Source organism: Mobula hypostoma, chromosome 1, assembly GCF_963921235.1.
Source record: "Mobula hypostoma chromosome 1, sMobHyp1.1, whole genome shotgun sequence".
NCBI classification, from domain to species: domain Eukaryota; kingdom Metazoa; phylum Chordata; class Chondrichthyes; order Myliobatiformes; family Myliobatidae; genus Mobula; species Mobula hypostoma.
Window position 1 is genome coordinate 211048434 of NC_086097.1, and position 27089 is coordinate 211075522.

Here is a 27089-nt window from a genome sequence, read left to right on the forward strand (position 1 = left end):
TGACCTACCACACAAAAAGCCACATTTACTATCCTAATCAGGCTCTGACTATCCAAATACTTCTAAATCCTGTCCCTTAGAATATCTTCCAATAATTTACTCATAATTGACATAATTTCCCAGCTTATTTTTTAGAGCCTTTCTTGAACAACACAACATGAGCTCTGCTCTAGTCTTCCCACACCTTACCCAATGGCTAAGAATATTTTAAACATCTCTGCTTGATCCCTGCAATTTCTGCACTAGCTGCCCACAGGGTCTGAGGGGACTGCTTGTCAGGGCCAGGAGAATTATCCAACCAAATCTGCCTCAAGAAAGCAATGTGCAATCCATATATGATTCATGATCCTACCACTCAGTTATATAGCCTCTGCGTCTGTCTCCCGAGTAAATACAGATGCATATGATTTATTTTATTAAGATCTCCCCATCTCTTCCAGTTCCACACACAAATGACCACACTCATCATCAAGAGGACCTAATTTTTTCCTTGTTATCCTTTTGCTCTTAATATACCCATAGAAACCTTAGGGATTCTTCTTCACATTGTCTGCCCGAGCAACTTTATGTCCTCTTGTAACCCTCCTGATTTTTCCCTTAAACGTTCACCTGTGTTTCTTATACTCAAGCGCTTCATTTCATCCTTGAAGCCTTGGCTTCAGTTAATCCATCATCAAGGACCCCCACCATCCAGGCTACCCTCTCTTCTCACTGCTACCATCAGGAAGGTGGTACAGGAGCCTCAGGACTCATACCACCAGGTTTAGAAACAGTTATTACCCCTCAACCATCAGGCTCTTGAACCAGAGGGGATAACTTCATTGAACTTCACTCACCATCACTGTGAAATGTTCCCACAACCATGGTCTCACTTTCAAGAACTCTTTGTCTTTTGTTCTGTATATTTATATTTATTGCTTTATTGCCTCCTCTGCCCCTTCTCTCTTCAGTCCTGATGAAGGGTTCCGGCCTGAAATGTTGACTGATCATTTCCATGGATGCTGCCCGACCTGCTGAGTTCCTCCAGCGTGTTGTGAGTGTCGCTTTGACCCCAGCATCTGCAGAGTATTTTGTGTTAATAAAAGGACAATGTCTTGAAGAGAATGATGTAGTTTTGATGTAGCCATATAACCCAAAATGTTGACAATTCTGTCCCCCCACCCCAAGAATTCCTCCAGTTTATTTTTTTTTTATCTTGGAAACGATGGCATAAAAGGTGTCACCATCAGAACAAAATTATTTGAATGAACGTGTGAGAGCAGATGTTATCAAGCTGTGGGCTTGTAATGGATCTTGGTAACTTATCTGTCTCCTGAGTAGGGAGCAATAAGAAATAGATAGAGTAAAAGTAGTGTGAAGATTGGCAGAAAGGATGAACACAATTTCAAATTCCATATGGGAGCAGAAAGAATCAGAATCAGGTTTAATATCATTGGCATATGTCATGAAATTTAACTTAAAGGAGCAGTACAATGAAATCCGTAAGTAAATTATGGAGAAAGAAAATTGAATTACAGTAAGTATATGTACAGTGTCTATAAATGGTCATTAAAATAATAGTGCAAAAATAAGTAGAAATGGAAAGTAGAGAGGTAGTGTTCATGGGTTCAATGTCCATTTAGAAATTGGCTGGCAGAGGGAAGAAGCTGTTCCTGAATTGCTGAGTGTGTGCCTTCAGGCTTCTGACATCCTTCCTGACAGGAACAATGAGAAGAGGGCGTGACCTGGGTGGCGGGGATCTTTAATGCTGGATGCCGTCTTCCTAAGGCATCACTCCTGGAAGATGTCTTGGATACTACGGAGGTTAGTATCCATGATGGAGCTGTCCACAGTACATTTGTAGAGGATTGAGTGTTTTAGTTGACAAACCAAATCTCCTCAAACTCCTAAACATAGCAGCTGTATTGCCTTCTTTACAGCTGCGTCAATATGTTGCATCCATGTTAGATCTCACAGATCTTGACAATCAGGACTTGAAACTGCTCACCCTCTCTACTTTTGACCCCTCCATGAGGATTGGTTTGTGTTCCCTCAGCTTACCTTTCCGAAGTCCTCCAGTCAGTTCTTTGGTCTTGCTGACGCTGAGTACAAGGTTGTTGCTGTGACACCACTTAACTACCTGGTATATCTCACTCCTGTACGCCTTTTCATCACCAATTGAAATTCTTCCAACAATGGTTGCATCATCAGCAAATTTACAGATGGCATTTGAGCTATGCCTAGCCCCACAGTCATGGGTGTAGAGAGAGTAGAGCAGTGGGTTAAGCACACATCTTGTGGTATGCCAGTATGGTCAACGAGGTAGCGATGCTATTTCCAATCCGCACAGATTCTGGTCTTCCGGTTAGGAAGCTGGAGATCCGGTTGCAGAGGGAGGTTCAGAGGCCTCGGTTCTTTATCTTTTCAATCAGGACTGTAGGAACGGTGGTGTTAAATGCCGAGCTATAGTCAATAAACAGCATCCTGACATGGGTATTTGCAATGTCGAGAAGATCTAAGGCAGCATGGAGAACCCTTGAGATCATGTCTGCTGTAGACCTGTTGTGGCGATAGGCAAATTGTAGTGGGTCCAGGTCTTTAGAGAACATAGGACAGCACATAACAGGCACTTCGGCCCACAATGTTGTGCCAACCCTCAAACCCTGCCACCCATATAAGCCCCCACCTTAAGTTCCTCCATATATCTGTCTAGTAGTCTCTTAAACTTCACGAGTGTATCTGCCTCCACCACTGACTCAGGCAGTGCATTCCACACACCAACCACTCTCTGAGTAAAAAACCTTCCTCTAATATCCCCCTTGAACTTTCCACCCCTTACCTTAAAGCCATGTCCTCTTGTATTGAGCAATGGTGCCTTGGGGAAGAGGCGCTGGCTATCCACTCTATCTATTCCTCTTAATATCTTGTACACCTCTATCATGTCTCCTCTCATCCTCCTTCTCTCCAAAGAGTAAAGCCCTAGCTCCCTTAATCTCTGATCATAATCCATACTCTCTAAACCAGGCAGCATCCTGGCAAATCTCCTCTGTACTCTTCCCAATGCTTCCACATCCTTCTTATAGTGAGGCGACCAGAACTGGACACAGTACTCCAAGTGTGGCCCAACCAGAGTTTTATAGAGCTGCATCATCACATCGCGACTCTTAAACTCTATCCCTCGACTTATGAAAGCTAACACCCCATAAGCTTTCTTAACTACCCTATCCACCTGTGAAGCAATTTTCAAGGATCTGTGGACATGTACCCCCAGATCCCTCTGCTCCTCCACACTACCAAGTATCCTGCCATTTACTTTGTACTCTGCCTTGGAGTTTGTCCTTCCAAAGTGTACCATCTCACACTTCTCCAGGTTGAACTCCATCTGCCACTTCTCAGCCCACTTCTACATCCTATCAATGTCTCTCTGCAATCTTCAACAATCCTCTACACTATCTACAACACCACCAACCTTTGTGTTGTCTGCAAATTTGCCAACCCACCCCTCTAACCCCACATCCAGGTCGTTAATAAAAATCACGAAAAGTAGAGGTCCCAGAACAGATCCTTGTGGGACACCACTAGTCACAATCTTCCAATCTGAATGTACTCCCTCCACCACGACCCTCTGCCTTCTGCAGGCAAGCCAATTCTGAATCCACCTGGCCAAACTTCCCTAGATCCCATGCCTTCTGACTTTCTGAGTAAGCCTACCATGTGGAACCTTGTCAAATGCCTTATTAGAATCCATATAGATCACATCCACTGCACTACCCTCATCTATATGCCTGGTCACCTCCTCAAAGAACTCTATCAGGCTTGTTAGACACGATCTGCCCTTGACAAAGCCACGCTGACTGTCCCTGATCAGACCATGATTTTCTAAATGCCCAGAGATCCTATCTCTAAGAATCTTTTCCAACAGCTTTCCCACCACAAACGTAAGGCTCACTGGTCTATAATTACCCAGACTATCCCTACTACCTTTTTTGAACAAGGGGACAACATTCACCTCCCTCCAATCCTCTGGTACCATACCCGTGGGCAACGAGATAGGACTTAATTCTAGCCGTGACCAACTTCTCAAAGGATTTCATCACCATAGATGTGAGTGCTACTGGATGACAGTCATTAAGGCAACTCACGCTGTTGTTCTTTGGCACCGGTATAATTATTGCCCTATAAAGCAGGTGGAAGAATCACCAAAGATTCAATAGTTCAGACCGTTTTTGGTTTTGATTACATTTCAATGTAAATGAAATGGAAGCAGGTGGACTAAAACATGGACTGGTCCACAAAGAGAATGGCATAGTGTGGACCCATAGGTGCAGAGGGCAGTATGGGAGCTCAAGAACAGGATAGGTTGTTCTGAGATTTGGAGAATTGGGAGATTGGGAGTGGACGGTCTAAGAAAGGAGAGGCGAGTAGCAGACAGCAAGAAGAAGGACGAGTCTAGCAAAAGAGGAGAGTCCAAGAGTGGGAGAGAATAGTCTGCCGTTGGTTAATGCCAATCCAAATGCAGGATCATCCACAACGATGGCTGAAGAGACCAGTCAGACAGCAAGGGACACCAAATTCACTACAGGAGAGGACGTCCAGCTGTCCAATGTTCTTGAACTATTGCCTTTACATTTGCCAACCAGTGCCTTCCTAAATAAAATTTGTACATTACATCTGGAGGTGTGTGGCTCCATATCCGATCAGATCATAAACACTAATTACAATTACCTCCACTGTGTATTGCAGTCTAAAATTGAAATATATAATTTTATGCAAAATCATTTTACTTGTATTTCATCACAACTGCAGATTTCCCATTCTCTTTTTATCTGTCAAAATGTCTGACCTCCAGTTACCTACACAAGACTTTCTAGAACTCCTTTTTGAATCTGATGATCTGTCCATTATCTTTTAAGGCCCCTTATTAAAAGCAAACTCAGATTCTTCACATGCACAATGCAATGAACTGGTATTTTTTGCATGTTATTTTGATTATAATAATACATGGCATATTATATCAATTCTGTAAGACTAATGCAAAGTACTCAGACATGTTTAGTGAAAAAGAATTCAAAGTTAAATATTGCAGCACAAATACAAAGTTGTCAAAATGCTATTTAAGTAATCCATTTAGCTCTTTTATTATAAATGTTGTTACAAAAACATTGAATATACTAATTTCACACATTTGCATGACTTAAATCCTAAAATTAGCTATCGTTTATTTTTACCGATGCAAGCAATGTATTTGTTCAGTGAGTTGTACACTTTCAAATACAAAACATCAAAACTTCTTGCAAATCTTGGAAATAAAATGCAAGTAGCAACCCTGATTTAACACATTTATAAATAATGTTAACCAACAAAAATGCAACTTTATCATTTTGTAATAATGGAGAAGTGATTTGGGCAACATCAAAAATTGCAGTATTTAAGCATGCAATGCTGATTTTGTGATTTATATTAAGAATCACTTCTAAATACATTTCTTCACAAATAATATTTATGAATTATGTTCATAGTCTTTTGCAATACTTAATCAGGATACATCTGGTCCCACACCTAGCACAAAAAAGAACAGCAGCAAAATAATTTTATTAAAATTCTATATTGAGAAAATTAAATTTGTTAAACATGCAGTTTACATTCTACTTTACCATATTTAAATTCTATAACTCATTTTAAACTTTCCTCAGACTCTATACAATATAAGAAATAAAACTGTTAATGATTCAGCTGAAAGAGTTACATTTCTTAGAGATGGGTATGGAAGAAGTACTGTTTTTATTACTAACTACACAAAAAAACGACACTGTTTAATTTACAGTCTGTTAGATTAAACATGCTAATTGTTTCAGTACTTATTTTCTTGTGACAAGGAAGCACTGGAAAATTACTGAATAATTGCTCAGTTACTAGAGCAGTTTTTTAAGTTTTGGTTTGACTGATAAATACATATTGCAATTGAAAGAGTGTTATGGTGATATTTATTCCATGAACCATGAAGATACGGCTTCATGACCATAATTCAAGTGAAACAGACATAGTTCATGGAAATAATGACCGTCACCCTTTATCACTGTCACTCAAATGTGATTCTAAGTGCGAATTATAGATGAGAGATTCTGAAGATATTTCATCATCTTTCATTCCAAATCTGGGGTTTAGATTTCAATGTACACAACCTTTTTCAACTGCATATACAAGCACGATGAACCTTGCAGTATTCTCTTGATGCCTATTAAGTATTGTCGGTACTAGCAGCAACATAAATTTTTAATATTCATGTAAATACAAGTAATTCATAGTAACAAACCTTCATTTTCAGCAAGGAAATTCAGATTGCTTGCTGCTCTTTCACCCATCACACCCCTATTTGAGATGAAAGCCATCAGTGGTGCTAAATTACATCTGTTGAGGTGGTGGATAATACCTTAGCAATATGAAACATCTCATCATTAATAGTAGTATTCCGGGGAGTAAACAGGGCAATACATCACGAGTTTTATTGCTTGTTTATTGCCTTTTTGATATTTGATATCAAATTAGTATGAGATTGCATTATTGAACTAAAAATTCAGGAACCTAGGCTAATGACCTGGAGACAATGCTCAAATCACATCACAGCCCAATTGAAAACAAAATTAATTAAAACATGGAATAAAAAGCTTGCACCAATTGATTCGAAATGTCCCCGATTCATTGGTTCGTTCAGGAAAGAACGCCTATCTTTTGTGCCTTATGTAGCCAGTACGCATCTATAGATTGCCACCATGTTTGACTCCCACTTCACTTAGCAAACACTTAGTTACAATCTACCACACCAAATGATGAAAGGATACAATAAATGGACCACTCAGCATTGATCAAAGCATCAGATACAATAAACACAAACTTAGTCCAAACATCCTCTACTAAGTCCTCCCAACTAAGAACTACGTGCATAGCAAAGTTGGAACAGCTTTAACACATATATAAAATAAATACCTAGAGTTATATCTTGCACTCAGCTGCCCAGAATCTGTCATCACCAGCGCTGGGCATGTTGTGTCCATTTTAAAAAAAACTCTCATTAATTAGAAGGACCAGCTCATTTGGAGAGGTAATAAGCACTGAAAATTTTCAACATTGCCTCTGAACCCAAAGACTCATTATGGTAAATCAAATACAGGTAAGTGTAAATTTACAGATAAAATTTACAAGGGTGTTACCAGAATTTGAGGACTTGAATTACAAGGAAATGTTGAAAATGTGAGGAATTTATTCTCTAAAGCATAGAACGAGGGGTGATCTTATTATACAAAATTATAAGGGGAATAGGTAGTGTAAATACATTCACGAACAGAAAATCTGCAGGCAATGGAAATCCAACAACACACACAAAATGCTGGAGGAACTCAGCAGGCCAGGCAGCATCTATGGAGAAAAGTACAGTCCCCGTTTCAGGCCAGGACCTGCCGAAGGGTCTCGGCCCGAAATGTTGACTGTTCTCATTTCCATAGATGCTGCCCGTTCTGCTGAATTCCTCCAGCGTTTTGCGTGTGTTGTTGTGTAAATACATGCAGACTTTTCCTCAAGGTTGAGAGAGACTAGAACCACAGCTTTTAGGTTTTATGGTGAAAAGTGAAATGGTGAAATGTTTCAGGGGATCGTTTTCATTCAGAGGGTGGTGCGTGTGGAAAAAGCTGCCAGCAGAGGTGGTGGGTGTGAGTTCAACTTCAACATTTATAAGTTTCAATAGGTACATGGATGACACAGGTTTGGAGGGCTGTAGTACTGGTACGGGTACATGGGACTAGGCAGAACAACAGGTTGGCTGAGAATGAAAAGGCCAAATGGTGACTCCTGTGTAAACCTCCTACATCTATCATCTACATTCAATTGACGACATGGCACTCTTTTGTTTTGACTAATACTGACCAAGCTGGCCAGATCCTGGAGAATGTTTCTGCTAGAATAGCTTGAAAAAGATATTGAGAGAGAAAAATCGGCCTTGACTTTGTCTATTCTGTCATACTCTGACAAAAGCCCATGACAGTGTTGATGGGAGTACCTATACAGACCTTGTATACACCATCCTCACACTGAGGTTATCCTCGACCCAGTGTGCGGCTCAGCTATCATGCTAAATTCAGACAAAAACAGGACCAGCAATTCAAATCTCACATCATTGAGCCAAAGCACACCATCAGCATGAGGACAATTCTTTAAAGCATCTCAACAGGGCTTTCACTTCCAGGAATTCTGATCTAGAAGGACAACAAGTTGACTAACTTTCCTCTGAGTACAAGTTTCGGCACAATCAGCAGTTAAACCTTTTGCTTGTGGAGTGTAGGGGTAGAGAAAAATACTTTCTATTTGTTTAGTATTACCTAGCTACCAAAATATTTCTGAACACTTAACTCAACTAAAATGGCTTCAGGACTGTTTCTCCCATGTGGTACTTAAACATTAAAATTCAGTTTCCATTATTCTCTTAATTGAGTTAGGCTGTTCATTTATAATTCCCAGTTAGCTCTCTTGCTTGAATCAAAACACCTTCCTACAGACAAAAATTGATTTAGGATTATGTGAGATAATATTACTCAGTTTGCATTGCAAAACACTCCTATATTGTCTTAATGACCAGATATTAAGTAATGAAGGTAAACTCTCAAGTAATAACAAAAAGAATGACTTCAGATAGAAGTGTAATTAAATATAAGATGTCTAATTGAGCTATAGATTTCAACATAAAAATATTGGATTGCACCCCTCAAGAACACCACACCTCCCCCCTCCCCATATATTTTCAGGATATCCCCAAAGGATTTAAAACTAATGAAGTAATTTTAAAAAGTGATCACACTTATAACTAAAGGAACATACAGCAAATTTACACACTGCAAGATCCGACAAGGGAAATTGATAATGTCTAGAAAATGACCTCAATATTTTTCTGTAATGCCTGCAACTGTGCTACAAAGATGCCTGCAAGTGGGACATGAAGGCACTGGACATCAACCTTGAGTCTTGAGAGGAACTTGCAGGGGACCACAGCAGGTGGAGAGGCACCCTGAAACAACACCTTAAGTCAAGCCAGGAAATAATCCTGAAAGCAGAAGACAAACAGGCCCATAGAAAGGAACCATGCATCTCCAGTAGTGCTGAGGCCACACAGATGTGATGCTTGCAACAGTGACTGCCACCCTCATGTTTATCTCGTCAGCCATAGATGCCGCTGCACCAGCAACGCAAGACGCGGCATCAGTGGTCGACTTGACCAACAGAGGGCCACTGATGTTATCTGAGGGATAAATATTGCCCAAAAATACCTAATTCAAAATCATCCACCTATATACTGTAAATGTTTACTTATCAGGTTAATTGAAGAAATGCAAATAACATCCTTTCAAAAATGCACATAAAAATGTATCTTTAATTTCTCAGCACCAAAAACAAAACCAGATTTATGCTTGGAATAGTTATTGTAAAGTTCAGCAAAATTCAACAAATCCTTTCACTCGACATACAGGTTGTATTTCCAGGAACAAGAATCTAAATGAGTCCTCACATACTGAACTCTCATTGCAAAGCTCTGCCAAGCAAACATGAATATGGCTAAATTCAGTAAACTGTTCAGACATATTTCACACCTGATAAGCTTTGACAATTTATTTTGCTAATTTTTTTTTTGCAAAAATATTTTTCCTAGGACCAAGAAATCTGTACAGATTAGTGTTCTGCAGGGTGGTGTCAAACAAGAGCCGTGTACTTATATTCAAAATTGCGACAATCTATATTGGCAATAGCTGTTAGAAATTACAGTTGTTAATGTGTTTTTTTTTAAGAACATATAGGAAATTGCCATTTTCCTCTCCTATATCACCCTGCCGTTGTGTGGTTCCTGTGTTACAGTTCCACACAGTTGCCCATATACACAAGAACCCATAGGCAGAAATGGTCCTTTGACAGCAGAGCCTCACGAACATCAAAAATGCATAGTTCCAGAAGAGAACAAAGGGTGGTAATGGGGGAATGTGGAACCAAACTATCTCTCTTCTCAACCAGCGCCATCAAGGCTGATTGCAATGTCGAGATGAAATTAAGCATCTTATTTCAAAAAACTCCAGAGAATAAACCTGGGACTTCTGGTTATTTATCACACTAAATAAATTGTGAGTCATCCATAAAGCTTGCGTGTGGACACTTTACATCGATGACATACTCACAAGTATGATATTAAAATCTATAATGTAATCTACAGAGGTTCTTCAAAATATAAATAGCTTGCTACATGAATAATAAAAATAAGACAAAGCAACCATTGCAATAAGCTGAAATTGAAATATTTTCTACTTCAAGCTGTGTAAGAATGCAAAGCCAGCGCTTTCTAAAATCAACATAAATGCAAGAAGTCTTAAAAATAACTTTATCACCCTTAATGCTTTACAGTAAATGCACACAAAATTAAAGATTACTTTAGTTTCACAAATACTTCTCTTTACAAAAAGACTAACCCACTAAATAACTGTGCGATTTTGTCTGAAAATACAAATAGCACTTGGACAGAAAGACAAATAGAACAAGGACAATATGCAATCAAAGCACTAAAAGAAGTCAAATTGCAAGATTTGCTCCATTTGACTGGAAGGCTATTCAACTATTGGAAGAAGAATAACAATGTTCCGATCTGTTATTAAGGATCTGAAACTTGCTGTGAAATTTTTAATCTTCCCCTTTTGCACCGGTCTTTGCCATTGTTTCTGAGGTTTACCTTCAATTAGTACAAAACCAGATTGTGCTCATACTGCAAGATATATGTATATTGGATTACTTTAATAAATAAAAAAAATTAAATTTTTTGGTCAGAATGAGGGCTTCGACTTAACAGAATCCTAGTCAATCCTGGCTTAATTGGCAACACACTACCTATAATAGCACCCAGCTATATGAATAGTGCACAAGTTTCAAGCCTCAGCCTGTATAAGCTAACCAATTTTAGTTGGGAGAGGAAGGGACAGTCCTCCAGTTAGTTTCAAGTTGCATTCCATTTCCTATGCACTACCCAGTGGAGAATGCTGGAAGAGCTGAATCACCATCACTATCAGAGTACACCCAGAATGCTGGGTCCTTTATTCAAGGTACTTAAGAATTAATTATAACATATAAGACAGCATCTATAAGAGAAATATGGAGATAAGGATTCAAGGAACACAGAAATTCCAGTGTATTATCATCCTACTTAACGTAGACTTGCACATCCAATTATTCGTTATTGCCAAGTTATAATGCTGTAATTATTTAAAGAAGCACTTATACCAAAATGAAGAAGCCAGTTCAATTCAAATATTAATTTTCTTTAAATTTAGAAAACAATTAAAGGATTACATCAGGTTTTCCTCATTTACTTAACGGTGTATCTTGAAAAGTAAAGAAAATGTTTTCATTTTGGATACTTTCAATTCCTATTTGCATAAAGGTCATTAAAAAAAAAGTTTTCTATCTTAATGCTTCATCCAAACCGATTAGAAGAACAATAAAGAAAAGCTAGTTTTCAAACATTGTTTGAATATAATGGACTCTACAATTACAAGTTCCATAATTCTACACCCATAACTTATTAACTTAAAGGTATAAACATTCACATTAATACATTAAGCTTGACTACCATTTATACACACCCAGTAACACTGTTCAGCTGCCCATATTCACAATTTTAAAATCAGAATTGGTCCAACTAAGACCATTTTTTGCTCTGCAAAGCCACCCACACCCAAGCTCTCATCTTCATACACCAAGATTTGCTCGATTCCAACAGTATGAGGAGAAAGTTTAAATCAGACCAATTATGAGCATGTTATTTTTTGTTGTTTTAACAATGAAATAACTAGTTGGGAATTTCTACTGGGTTTTAAAAGATTTCAAACTTGGCAGTTTCTCAAGTAATGTTTTGTGAGAGAGACCAATAGTGGCAAAAATTCCACCATCATTCAACTCACTACTAGTATAGTCAATAGCCTTTCCTTGCAAAGTGGTCATTTGACCACCAAGTGCTTCCAAAAGGGCATTGCCAGCACAGATGTCCCACTTCTTGATATTGGTTATGTGTAGGTACACATCAGCATGGTCTGGCTGTTTATCATCAGGTATATTCAGCAGAGACAGCACTTTATAACCTACAAATCAAAGTAAATATTCATTAACAAGTTAATTCAATCCAAATAAAATCTAACAAAGATCCAAATTCTCAAAGACTTGAAATTTTTCATGTTAATCAGTCAAGTAATTTTGAATATTTGCTCTATATGCACTCCATATTCTGAATTATTTACACAATATTGGTTTGGAATTTGTACTGAATTATAAAACAGCAGCTTTTCAAGAACAGTGCCCACAAGGAATTAGTAACCTCTGCAGTTTGAATTTCGTTTTTGCCAAAATCAGTTGTAAGGCATCACTTGAGATGTTAGCTCAGACCTAAGACACAAGACATAGGAGCAGAATTAGGCCACTCGGCCCATCAAGTCTGCTCTACCATTTCATCCTGGCTGTTTTATTATCCTTCTCAAGCTCATTCTCCTGCCTTTTCCCCATAACCCATTATGCCCTGACAAACAAGAAATTATTAACCTCCACTTTAAATATACTTAATGACTTGGCCTACATAAGAATTAGTGGCAATGAATTCCACAGATCCCCCACCTTCTGGATAAAGAAATTCCTATTAATCTCTGTTCTAAACAGATGTCCCTCTATTCTAAGGTTGTGCCCTCTGACCCTAAACATCCTCTTCACATCTACTATCTAGAGGGATTTCAATATACAATAGGCTTCAACGAGTTCCCTACTCATTCTTCTAATCTCCAGCAAATACAGACTCAGAGCCAGCAAACACTCATATTTTAACCCTTTCATTTCTAGAATCATTCTTGAGAACCTCATCCAGAACCTCACCAATGCCAGCACATCTTTTCTTAGGTAAGAGGCCCAAAACCACTCAAAAGTACAGTCTTATAAAGCCTCTGGGTTACATCCTTGCTCTTATATTCTAGTCCTCTTGAAATGAATGGAATTTGCCTTCCTTATCACTGACCAAACCAGCAAGTTAGCCTTTAGGGAATCCTGCATGAGGACTCCCTAGTCTCTTTGCGCCTCTGATTATTGAGTTTTCTTCCTGTTAATAAAATAGTCTAGTCCTTTATTTCTTCTACAAGATTGCACGACCATACACTTCCTTACACTATATTCCATTTGCCACTTCTTTGCCCATTGCCCCTATCTATCCTTCTTCAACACTACCGGCCACTCCCCTTATCCTTATATTGTCTGCAAAATTGGCCACAAAGCCATTAATTCCATCAAGATAGTGTCTTCCAGTGAAGACTGACACAAAATATTCATTTAGTTCATTTGTCATTTCATTGCCCCCCCCCCCCATTTCTACCTCTCCAATGTCATTTTCCAATGATCCAATATCCACTCTCACCTTTCTTTTACTCACTTTGAATATCTGAAACAAACTTCTGGTATCCTCTTTTATATTATATATTATATTATTGGCTAGCTTACCTTCATATTTCATTTTTCCCCTCCTTATGGTTCTTTTAGCTGCCTTCTGTTGGTTTCTGAAAGCTTAACAAACATCTAACCTCCCACTAAATGTTGCTTATATTATACAGTTTCTTTTGCTTTTATACTCTCACTTCCCTTGTCAACCATAGTTGCCTCATCCTCCCTTTCAATTACTTCTTCATCGTTGGCATTTATTTATCCTGTACCTTCCAAATTACTCCCAGAAACTCCAGCCATTGCTGCTCTGCCATCATCCCTGCTAGTGTCCCCTTTCAATCAACTTTGACCAGCTCCTCGCTTATGCCTCTGTAATTCCCATGATTTTCCTCATAAATATCTAAAGAGAATATCAGGAACTTTTGTCAGAAAAGTTCCTAATGAACACTGCTAACTATCAGCCTGTAAACGTGTCCAGAATGAATTTACTACATCTGCAGAGTTTGTTCAGATTAGATTTCAACACCATTTTATCTTCTAATAATGCGAATTCACTTTCTATTGATTTCACTAACTTTCTACTTAAATGATTGTAACCAGCCCTTTATGTAATAAAGAAGTTTATGCTTCAGAGTACTCCTCCAAATTCAATAAAAAGTGCGAAATAAAACTTCTTAAAAAGGTTTTCTCCCAAACTTACCTGCTCCTCCAGCTTCTTTAATCTCACTGTCATTCCCAAATGCTTTCTGAGCAAATGCTTTTCCAGTGCCTGTATGTGACCGGGAAATTATAATTTTGGGATTCTTCTCATTGTATGATTTGCGCATGCTCACATTTGATCCTCCACGCACCATTCCCCATGCTGTCAGAGGGGAAAATTAAAATTAAAGCAGATCCAGTTTGCGCAAAATGCATTTTTAAATATCTTTACTTGGTAATTTAATTGCATATGGCACGATAAAAACATGTATCTATTGTGAAATTTTTTTCTACACGTTATAGACTGAACATTCTGTTTGGTCTCTACAAAAAGGATTAAAATTAAAAGTTAGAAAAAGAATTTAAAATAATCTATAGTAAATTGAGTCAGAGAAGTATGAAGGAAAAAATATCCTTAAGTTGTTGTGTGTTATGTGTACTACTGTGCATTACATCCTGATCTGGAGAAAATCTATTGTCTCGTTTGAAGGTAAACAAGTATGTATATATGTGTGTGTGTGTGTGTGTGTGTGTATGTGTATATATATATATATATATAATGTATGTATATGTATATATATATATGTATGTATATACATGTATATATATATGTATGTGTGTGTGTGTGTGTGTGTGTGTGTATATATATATGTGTGTGTGTATATATGTGTGTGTGTGTGTGTGTGTGTATATATATATATATGTTAAATAACAGTAAACTTGACTTAAGAGAAAATTATTTTCCGAAATATTCCTAAGACAGCTATAATTTCAAACATGTTGTTTTATTACTGAGAGGAACTGTGAAAACATAGAACAGTACAGCACAGTACAGGTCCTTTGGTCCTCAATGCTGTGCTGATCTCTATAATCATACTCCATGATCAAATCCTTCCATTTTACACAGCCCAATACCCTCCTTTTTTCTTACATCAACGTGCCTAAGAGTCTCTTAAATGTTCCTATTGTATTAGCTGATACCACCACCCCCAGCACCCACCACTGTGTAAAAAAACCTCTGACATTTCACTAAACTTTCCTCCACTCACCTTGAACACACGTTCTCTGGTTTTGGCCATTGCTGCCCTAGGGAAAAAGGTGCTGGCTGCCCAATGTCCCCCATAATCTTATATATCTCTATTAAGTTACCTCTCATCCTCCATTGCTCCAAAGACAAACCCTAGCTCGTTCAGCTTTTCCAAATTTCCTCTAATCCAGGTGGCATCCTGGGAAATCCCTTCTGAACCCTCTGAAAAGCTTCCATATCCTTCCTATAATGAGGCAAATAGAACTGAATAAATGTTCCAACTGTGATCTAACCAGAGTTTTATAGAACGCAACAAAACCTCTCAGCTCTTGAACTCAGTCCCTTGTCCAATGAAGTCCAACACAGTATATAGCTTCTTAACCACTCTACCAATTTGTATGTCAACTTTGACGGATTTGTGGACTTGAATCCCAAGAGTCCTCTGTTGCTGATTGAACTTGAAGGTGGAGTACAAGGTGAATGACAGTAATCTTACCAGTCTCGCCATTGACCTTGTATTCCACCATCAACTTCAATCTTCCAAACTATATCACCTCATATTTTTCTACAGTACTGTGCAAAATTCTTAGGCAACCTAGATCTTTAGTGCGATTTCAGATTGTGTGGCCGCCACAGAGCCCTGATCTCAACATCATTGAGGTTTTCTGGGATTACCTGGAGTGACAGCAGAAATCTGCAGAAGAACTCTGCGAGATGTTTGGAACAACCCACCAGCCGACTTTCTTATAAAAAGTGCACAACAGTGTCATTCAGAGAACTGATGCAGTTTTAAAGGCAAAGGCCGGTCATCAATGTTCCCTCTAACTTGTAATGATCAGTGTGTGCAAAAATCTTGTGCTGTGCACACCTTAGAGGAAACACTGACTGTCACATCAAATATTGATTTGATATAGGTTTTTAACTGTTTACTGCTTTTTACAGTATTTTTGATATTTAGAAACAGCTCATTTCATTATTTTTGCAAGTGTTTTTGCTTTACATAATTTTCTTACGTGTCTAAGACTTTTTAACACAGTATTGTAGCATGAACCTCATCTGCCACTTATCCACCCAACACCATGTCCTGCTGTACCATACAACAAACATCAACACTATCCACAACACATCCAACCTCTGTGTCACCTGTAACCATACTAACCCACCCCTCTACTTCATCATCCAAGTTCATTTATAAAAATTACTAAGTTCAGGGACCCCAGTATGGATCACCGTGGAAAACTATTAGTCATGAACTTCCAGGTAGAATGCTCTCATTCTAATACCACCCTCTGCCTTCTGTAGGCAAACTAATTCAGAATCTACACAGCCAAGTCCCCATGGATCGATCCCATGCCTCAACTTCCTGGACAAGCCTACCATGAGGAATCTTGTCAAAACACCTTACATATACACCCTGTCGATACTCCACCTTCATTGACTGAGTGTATAATTGAGAGCTGAACTAATAACATTGCAATGCCATGGTTAAGATTTTTACTGCTATGCTGTAGGTATTTCATTATTAGCAGTCTTCTGTAAAAGTAGTGTGTCATGCTGGAAAGCGTGCTTTGGCTTCAGCTAAGATGAAGACACATGTTTTCCAACTCAGGAATGTGAGTCAACCAATCAGGATTGTGGAGAAATTTTTCTCTAAAGTAGCCTGGTTCAAGGTCTTTTTAGCAGGAACTGCGAGAAGACAGGAGAGAAGATGGCTGAGGATGCCATTTAGGGTGCTTGGAGCAGATGAATAGATCCAAGGAGGAAGGGTCAATACTTTGCGACATTCCTGTTTGGTTGAACCCCAAATCATACCGACCCAAGACACCTATTGTTTATGAAAAGTGGCCTTCTCACTGCCGAGTCCTGTGGCTGTTAGCAGAGCTGGCTAACATGCCAAGTTTGCATACGAGCCCAGTGAGGGTATTAAATAATAGGGTAAAAGCTTTTCTACACGAGTTTTTGAGATGTAATTACATTCCATACCTGTAAAATCAGCAAATGGCTTGTGTATTACTCCAATAACTGGTTTTCCATTCACAGCTACGCACACCATTGTCGTAACATACTCCAAAAGATTTTCTACATAAAAGATGAAAACAGCAAGTTATATTAATATGCATGCACTGTAACATATAAACTTTTAAATTCCAATACTGGTCTGCAACAGCTTGTAGCTGTCTTAAATTTACAGAGTTATTTTAAAGAAAATCCTGGGCTTACTCAAGTTGGGAGGCAAATGGACTGTTCAACTTAATTTTGTAATTCTTATGCTGTAATATAGGGAAAGAGTAGAAGCATTTTACTATTCGGTGTTTGTTGGATACAAAATAGTGTTTTTCTGTGAAAACCATTTAAAACTAGGACAGATGTTTTGTTTCAGTCAGATAATAGAACCTACTGTTCTGCAGAAAACAAACCTGCATCAGATTTGGCTAAATCCAGCTGCCTAAACTGCTTGTAGCTGCCCTGGCCTTCGATCTCCTGTCTCCTCTATCTCTCACCTCCATTAACTGACTGCAAGGAGCTCCAGCATATTACCGCTGTCATTTCCCTTTCTCTCATCCAAACCCAACTTCTAACACAGGAAATGGTTACTTCGAGTGCCAGGCTTTAGGTGTTTCAGAAAGGACAGGGAAGAAGGCAAAAGAGGTGGGGGCGTGGCACTGCTGATCAGAGATAATGTCACGGCTGCAGAAAAGGAGGAAGTCATGGAGGGATTGTCTGCAGAGTCTCTGCGGGTGGAAGTTAGGAAGAGGAAGGGGTCAATAACACTACTGGGTGTTTTTTTTTATATAGACCACCCAAGAGTAACAGGGACAACGAGGAGCAGAAAGGGAGACAGATTCTGGAAAGGTGTAATAATAACAGGGCTGTTGTGGTAGGAGATTTTAATTTCCCAAATATCGACTGGCATGTCCCTAGAGTGAGGGACATAAAGGCCTGGCCTCAGCAGCTACCAGTGGCAAAGAATTCCAAAGATTCACCACCTTCTGGTTAAAGAAATGCCTTATTTCCATTCTAAAAACATACCCCTTTATTTTGATGCTGTGTCTTCTGGTCTTAACCTCTCCCACCATAGGAAACATCCTTTCCACATCTACTCTGTCAAGCCCTTTCACCATTCGATAGGTTTCAATGAGGTCACCCCTCCTTCTGAATTCTAGTGAATACAGGACCAGAGCAATTAGATGTTCTTCAGTCAAGTCATTCAATCCTATAATCATTTTCATGAACCTCCTTTGAACCCTCTCCAGTTTCAGCACATCCCATCTCAGCTAAGGCACCCAAACCTGCTCATGACAGTCCAAGTGAGGCCTCACCAGTGCTTTATAAAGTCTCAACATTACATCCTTGTTTTTATATTCTAGTCCTCTTGAAATGAATGCTAACATAGCATTTGCCTTCCTCTCCACAGACTCAACTTGCATATTAACCTTTAGGGAGTCCTGCACATGGACTCCTAAGTCCCTTTGCACCTCAGTTTTTTTGCATTTTCTCTCCATTTAGAAAATAGTCAACCCTTTAATTTCTTCCACCAATGTGCAAGACAATACACTTCTAGACACTGTTTTCCATCTGCCATTTCTTTGAACATTACCCTAATCTGACATGGTCCTCCTGTAGACTCTCTATTTCCTCAAAACTACCTGCCCCTCCACCTATCTTCATATCCTCTGCAAATTTTGCAACAAAGCAATCAATTCAATTATACAAATGATTGACATATAAAGTGAAAAGAATCGGTCCCAACACAGACCCATGTGGAACACCACTAGTAACCAGCAGCCAGTCAGAAAAGCCTCCCTTTATTCCCACTCTTTGCTTCCTGTCAATCAGCCACTGATCTATCCAGACTATAATCTTTCCTGTAATACCATGGGTGTGTACCTTGTTAAGCAGCCTGATGTGTAGAAGGTTGTAAAAGGGCTTCTGAAAATCAAAGTACACAAAAGCAACTGAACTTCATTTGGCTATCCTGCTTCTTATTTCTTCAATGAATTCCAACAGGTTTGTCAGGCAAGACTTCCCCCTGAGAAAACCATGCTGACTACGGCCTATTTTATCATGTGCCTTCAAGTACCCAAGTATCCTTAATAATCGACTCCAACATCTTCCCAACCACTGAGGACAGACTAGCTGGCCTATAATTTCCTTTCTCCTGCCTCTCTCCCTTCTTGAAGAATGGAGTAACATTTGTAATTTTCCAGTCTTCCAGAACCATTCCAGAATCCAGCGCTTCTTGCAAGATCATTTTTAATGCCTCTACAATCTCTTCATCCACCTCTTTCAGAACTCTGGGGTGTACACCATCTGGTCCAAGTAACTTATCTGCCTTTAGACCTTTCAGTTTCCCCAAGAACCTTCTCTCTGGTTATGGGGACCACAAACTTCACGCCCCCTGATTCCTGAAACTTCCACTATACTGTTCGTGGCTTTGACAGTGAAGACTGATGCAAAATATTTATTCAGTTTGGTTGTTATTTCGTTGAGCCCCATTATCACCACTCCAGCATCATTTTCTAGTGGTCCGATATCCACTCTCATCTCTCTTTTACATTATGTGTCTGAAGAAACTTTTGGTATTATCCTCTTTAATAATGTCAGCTAGCTTACTTTTGTATTCCATCTTTACCTTCTTAATGACTATTTAGTTGCCTTCTGTGACTTTGCTCTGTTAGATCATGTACAACCCCCGCCCCCCGACCATATCTAAAGTGATACGAGTGTTATTGAGGGGAATGGCAACAGGGGTACTCTGCACTGGATCGTTAACCCATTTCCTCTCCTGACTGTCACCCAGTTTCCTATGTCCTGCACCTTGGGTGTAACTACCTCTCTATATGTCCTGTCTATCACCCCTTCAGCATCCATAATGATCCAGCGTTCATCTAGTTCCAACTCAACATGGTTTGCTAGAAGCTGCACTGGATGCACTTCTTGCACTTGGAGTGGTCAGGGATACTGGAGGTCCCCCTGCTTTTCCACATCCCACAAGAAGAGCATTCCACTATCCTATCTGTCATCCCTATTGCCCTAGCTGAGCAGGAATAAAAACTTGAGCTTTTCTTTCCTTTGCTTTCTCCGAGTTATATCCTCCATTCCAAACCATTATTGCCCTCTAAATCGTTAACCCTCTTTCCTTTTAAACTATCATGCTTCTCAACCCTACCTTCTTCTTACTGTCTTCTGGCCTCCCAAATCTTGGTCCAATTTACCACGAAGTTCTGGTTAGCAAAATTTCTGTTCCTCCAACAGTACCAAAACAGCCCTACTCAACGTCCAGTGATTCTGGCAAAGGCAATCTATCCCTTCATGCCCTGTATGATCTACCTTTTAACTAGTCATATCACACTCCTTGTTGTTTGTCATCTATACCAATGATCTGGGTGATAATGTGGTTAACTGGATCAGCAAGTTTGTGGATGACACCAAGATTGGGTGTGTACTGCACAGCAAGGAAGACTACCAGTGCTTGCAGCGGGATCTGGATCAACTGGAAAAATAGACTGAAAAATGACAGATGGAATGCAGACAAGAGCGAGGCAAGATAGAAAACCTACAGCACAATACAGGCCCTTCGGCCCACAAAGTTGTGCCGAACCCGTTCTTACCTGAGAAATTACCTAGGGTTACCCATAGCCCTCTATTTTTTTTAAGCTCCATGTACCTATCCAGGAGTCTCTTAAAAGACCCTACCATTTCTGCCTCTACCACCACCGCCGGCAGCCCATTCCACGCACTTACCACTCTCTGCGTAAAAAACTTACCCCTGACATCTCCTCTGTACCTACTTCCAAGCACCTTAAAACTGTGCCTTCTTGTGCTAACCACTTCAGCCCTGGGAAAAAGCCTCTGACAATCCACACAATCAATGCCTCTCATCATCTCTTATACACCTCTATCAGGTCACCTCTCATCCTCTGTCGCTCCAAGGAAAAAGGCCAAGTTCACTCAAACTGTTCTCATAAGGCATGCTCCCCTATCCAGGCAACATCCTGATAAATCTCCGCTGCACCCTTTCTATGATTTTCACATCTTTCCTGTAGTGAGGTGACCAGAACTGAGCACAGTACTCCAAGTGGGGTCTGACCAGGGTCCTATATAGCTGTAACATTACCTCTCGGCTCCTAAACTCAATCCCATGATTGATGAAGGCTAATGCACCGTATGCTTTCTCAACCACAGAGTCAACCTGCGCAGCAGCCTTTGAGTGTCCTATGGACTCGAACCCCAAGATCCCCCTGATCCTCCACACTGCCAAGAGTCTTACCATTCCCAAGGGCGTTGCACTTTGGTAGGTAGGTCTTACACAGTGAATGGTAGAACACTGAGTGTGGTAGAACAAAGGGATCTGGGATTACAAGTCCATAATTCATTGAAAGTTGATAGGGTTGTAAAGAAAGCTTTTAGCACATTAATCTTCATAAATGAATGTATGAGTATAGGAGATGGGACGCTATTTTGAAGTTGTCTAATATATTGGTGAGCCCTAATTTGGAGTATTGTGTGCAGTTTTGGTCTCCTACCTACAGGAAAAATGTAAATAAGGTTGAAAGAGTAAAAAGAAAATTTACTGGAGGACCTGAATTATAAGGAAAGATTCAATAGCTTAGGACTTCATCAACTCTCCCCTCAGTCTTCTATGTTCCAAGGAATAGAGGTGTAAAAAATTATGAGAGGTATAGATAGGGTAAATGCAAGCAGGCATTTCCCCCCCCCCCACTGAGGCTAGGTGGGACTACAACTGGAGGTCATGAGTCAAGAGTGAAAGGTGCAAAGTTTAAGGGGAACATGAGGGAAAACTTCTTCACTCAAAAGGTCATGAGAATTTGGCAAGTGGTGCATGTAAGCTCGATTTTAACGTTTAACAGAAGTTTGGATAGGTACATGGATGGCAGGGGTATGCAGCACTATCGTGTGGGTGCAGGTTGATGGGATTAGGCAGTTTAAATAGTTTGTTATGGACTAGATGGGCTGAAGAGCCCGTTTCTGGGCTGTACTTTTCTATGACCCTCAGTGACTATCTAAATTTGTAAATACTAAAAAAGCAAAATAACTGACAGACTAAATTAAACATACTACAAAAAAGTGACATCTCACGCTGAACTTCCAAAGCATCAAGAAGTATAGCCAACATTCAAGAAACAAGCTCCATGGTAACACAAGTGGTTCAACGACCAAGCTCGTGAGACAACTGCCAGCACTGTCAGCTTGGATCACAGCACCCAACATCACAAGGAAAGAAAACAATACATCTTATTTTGTAAATCCTCTCTCTGATCTCTAATATTTTTTTGCTTTTGTCACAATAGTTCTTTAAAGCAGAATTGTCTTCTGCCTACAGCTGTTTTCAGTGTCAGTCAATTTTTTTTCTTCTGATGATATGTAACAACTGACTGTCCCACTCTTTAGTTTCAGGATTTTTTATAATCTAAGTGTTATCACCAAAGGCAAATGCAATGTAGTTAAAGAACATTTGACAGGAACTAGAAGCATGGCAAGCCAGGGATGATAAATTAAACACAACAGGCCTCAGTCTAATACTAATCTAGTTCAGTAAGCAATAAAATTTGCATAAAATATATTTTATATTCTGTGCAGCAAGTCAGTCAGAAAGTTCTCCCTCTCCCACCCACTCCCTCAATACTGATGCTCTTTATTTCTCCTGTTCTTTCATTTTCTATAACTCTATTCTCCAATGATTTTCATGTGATATTTTTCTGCCTATTCCTTTTTTAACAATCTTATTTTGCTTCACAGTAATATAAACCAGGTTGAAAAGAATTTTTAAAAGAACTCTTTTTCAAAATTCACGCTCCTTCAAAATGGCATATCTATTAATTTATACACAAATAGTACCATGGGAGATGTAGAAATAAAATTCATCTCCACAGTACAAGAATTGTATCATAATGGTCATTCTGCAGATTTTCAAAAACAACTGTCAAAATCTGGTCACCAGAGTAACTAAACCCTAATTGCACAAGCCACACAACACTCTCAGTCCTCTTCCAGCTCTCATTCCCTCACTCATTTTCACTTACTAAGTCCCACTTAAGTGCCCATTTCTTACCTCCAGGACAGATCAATGTCCCACTATCATTTCATACTTTTCTATGAAATAGCCAGACAGTCTTCCCGATTTCTGCCTATATGCAAATCTACCAGCTTAAGGCAACTTTAAAGGATCCCTGCCCATCCAATAACATATAATAAAAACATCCTTTCCTTATGACATAGATGGTTATTTCAGCCTATCAAGCCTATGCTGGCTCACAGAGCAAACCCACTGCTACACCAATTCTCCCATCAAACCATTCTCCCTACATTCTCATAAATTTGCCCCACACTCTACCGTGCACACCTTTCAGATACAGAAGAAAACCTAACCATCTGGTCGAAACCCAAAAAATCACAAAATGAATCTGAAAACTCTACACAGATAGCACTCACAGTTGCAGAAGCTACACCAGTGCAGTGCCCAATGGATCCCAATATCTTCCAAGAACAAGGCATCCACAGCATCACTTGGATTAAATAATAAAGGTAAAAATATACAGATATATACACACACACACAGAAAGGCAATCTCACAATTGTAAAGAAAAAGCAACATAATCTATTCTCTGACTTATTATGATCGATGTCACAACAATGCACTAGTTTAAAAGAAAAGCTGCAACTTAAATGACACATTGCAAGGATTCTCATGTACACAAAGTTAAATAATTAAAATCAAAAATTAAGTCTTAATTATTGAATTTCATTACCTGGCACAGTAATTTTAAGTACATCAAATTCAATAATAGATGTCACACCTGTATATTCCTGGGTGGCGTCAAGAGGGTCAATCCACACGGTAATGCTGTCAGAAGAAACTTCTTCAGCTGTAGTAATTTTGTCTAGGATTTCCTTTGGAATTACATGATCCCATGAAGGAATTTCTGGTATGGCACTGGTATCATGCTCTTCTGAGTACACCTAAGACAAAAAGAACTTTCAATCAGGTTGAGCCCAGTCAATTTCCAACACCATGTGACATTTGTTATTAAAGTATTAGAATAGAAATAGGCTCTTCATACCCATCCAATCGATTATACCCATCAAAACTCATCCCGTTAGCAAGTTTATCATGTTACAACATGCAACAAAATGAAGTTTAATGATCATCACATTTCATACCTATGCTACAAACATTCACATTCAAGTAAAGGGCTCCCTTTGGCTGAACTACTATGTAACACAATGTTTATACCACACAGTAAAAGTGAGAGATTTCATCTCCTGTTTATGGTGAGTTAGCTCATCTTTCCCAGCCAAAATTGGATCAGCCATGATGAAATGGCAGAGTAGACTCAATGGGCCAAATGGCCTAATTCTCCTCCGATATATGATGGCGTTATAGGATAGAGAAAGGAGACTCAGTGAAAGTTGTTTCCACAGATTTTCAGAAGGCCTTTGACATATATATTAATGATCTGGACGATGGGGTGGTAAATTGGATTAGTAAGTATGCAGATGATACTAAGATAGGTGGCATTGTGGATAATGAAGTAGGTTTTCAAAGCTTGCAGAGAGATTTAGGCCAGTTAGAAGAGTGGGCTGAAAGATGGCAGATGGAGTTTAATGCTGAAAAATGTGAGGTGCTACATTTTGGTACGACTAATCAAAATAGGATATACATGGTAAATGGTAGGGCATTGAAGAATGCTGTAGAACAGAGGGATCTAGGAATAATGGTGCATAGTCCCCTGAAGGTGGAATCTCATGTGGATAGGGTGGTGAAGAAAGCTTTTGGTATGCTGGTCTTTATTAATCAGAGCATTGAGTATAGGAGTTAGGATGTAATGTTGAAATTGTATAGGGCATTGGTAAGGCCAAATTTGGAGTATTGTGTACAGTTCTGGTCACCGAATTATAGGAAAGATGTCAACAAAATAGAGAGAGTACAGAGAAAGTTTACTAGAATGTTACCTGGGTTTCATCACCTAAGTTACAGAGGAAGGTTGAACAAGTTGAGTCTTTATTCTTTGGAGCGTAGAAGGTCGAGGGGGGACTTGATACAGGTGTTTAAAATTATGAAGGGGATTGATAGAGTTGACGTGGATAGGCTTTTTCCATTGAGAGTGGGGAAGATTCAAACAAGAGGACATGAGTTGAGAGTTAAAGGACAAAAGTTTAGGGGTAACATGAGGGGAAACTTCTTTACTCAGAGAGTGACGGCTGTGTGGAACCAGCTTCCAGGCAGGTTTGATGTTGTCATTTAAAGTTAAATTGGATAGATATATGGATAGGAAAGGAATGGAGGGTTATGGGCTGAGTGCAGGTCGGTGGGACTAGGTGAGAGTAAGAGTTTGGCACGGACTAAAAGGGCCCAGATGGCCTGTTTCCGTGCTGTAATTGTTATATGGTTATATGGACAAGGTGCAACACATGAGGCTGCTTAACAAGATTAGAGCCCAGGGTATTAAGGATAGAAGATTAGCTAACTGGCTGGAGTGGGGATAAATCGGGCCTATTCTGGTTGGCTGCTGGTGAATAACTGTGCTACGCAAGGGTCAGTGGTGATGATTTAGATGATGGAATTGATGGTGGCCAAATTTGCAAATAACACAAAACTAGGTGGAGGGGCAGGTAGTGTTGAAGAAGCAGGGGGTCTGCAGAAGGACTTTGGTATATTGGGAGAATGGGCAAAGAAGTGGCAGAAGGAAAGTAATGTAGGGAAATATATGGTCATGCACACTGATTGAAGAAATAAAGGCGCAGACTATTATTTTCTAAATGGAGAAAATTCAAAAATCAGAGGCGCATAGGGACTTGGGAGTCCTTGCGCGGGATTCTCTAAGGTTAACTTGCAGGCTGAGTTGGTGATAAGGAAGGCAAATGCAATATTAGCATTCGTTTTGACAGTACTTGAATACAAAAAGAAACTTGTAATTTTGTGGCGTTATCAGACATTAGTCAGACTGCGACTTGAGTATTGTGAGCAGTTTTGGGTCTCTTTTCCAAGAGCTTATGGTCTTATGGAAAAGATGTGCTGGCATCGGATAGGGTCCAGAGGAGATTCACAAGAATGTTTCTCGGAGAGAACAAAAGTGTGAAAAGATGAGGAGGATTTGATGGCTTTTGGCCAGTTCTCACTGGAATTTAGAAGAATAAGTGAAGATCTCAGTGAAACCTACCAAATATTGAATAGCTTAGATAGAATGACTGTTGGGAGGATGTTTACTACAGTGGAGGAGTTTAAAACCAGAGGGCAGAGACATCCATTTAGATTAGATAAAAGGAGGAATTTCTTTAGATAGAGGGCAGTGAATCTATGGAACTGATTACCAAGACAGTAAGGATATTTTAAGCAGTGCTTGATATGACCTTAATTAGTCAGAGTGTCAAAGGATACAGGGAGAAAGCAGGAGAATGGGGTGGAGAGGGATAATAAATCAGCCATGATGGAATGGCAGAGCAGGCTCAATGGGCCTAATTCTGCTCCTACACATGTCTTAAGGTTTTGTGGAATTGCAGAATGGTGTTGCAGAATCTAAATTCAATTCTAAACATATGAAAGTAAACTGTTGGTTAGTTATTTGGAGGCGACTGAGTCTCTGAAAAAGGAGATGAATGTTCTTTATGTGGAAACATGCACTGTGAGGTGACTTTTAAGAGGAGACACTCAGTTGTATCAAACTAGTAACAGTAACTGAAGGTCCACTAGCACTTTCTCAAAGTAAGTAAAAATTACCAGCTTTCCAGCCAGAAATGAATTTGAATTTTAAGTAGGAATTCATAGGGTATATACTTGATGACTAATCAGAGGAACAACAGGACAAGTTTCCAAAGATTTTTCTTACCCTGGAAAAGTGAAATAAAGCTATACTTTTGAACAAATTAATACATT

General features: G+C 39.4%; 1 protein-coding gene across 1 annotated transcript in view; it reads right to left on the bottom strand.

Annotated features, from left to right (window-relative positions):
- Window positions 1–5087: 5087 nt before the first annotated feature.
- bpnt2 (3'(2'), 5'-bisphosphate nucleotidase 2) overlaps window positions 5088–27089 on the bottom strand; it is a 53742-nt gene continuing 31740 nt past the window's right edge. The window contains exons 2-5 of the mRNA XM_063063926.1: window positions 24013–24175; window positions 17177–17272; window positions 14168–14329; window positions 5088–12134 (exon numbers count right to left, since the gene is read on the bottom strand). Coding sequence (XP_062919996.1) covers window positions 11860–12134; window positions 14168–14329; window positions 17177–17272; window positions 24013–24175 — 696 coding nt within the window. The 3' untranslated portion in view covers window positions 5088–11859. The remainder of the gene's footprint in view (window positions 12135–14167; window positions 14330–17176; window positions 17273–24012; window positions 24176–27089) is intronic.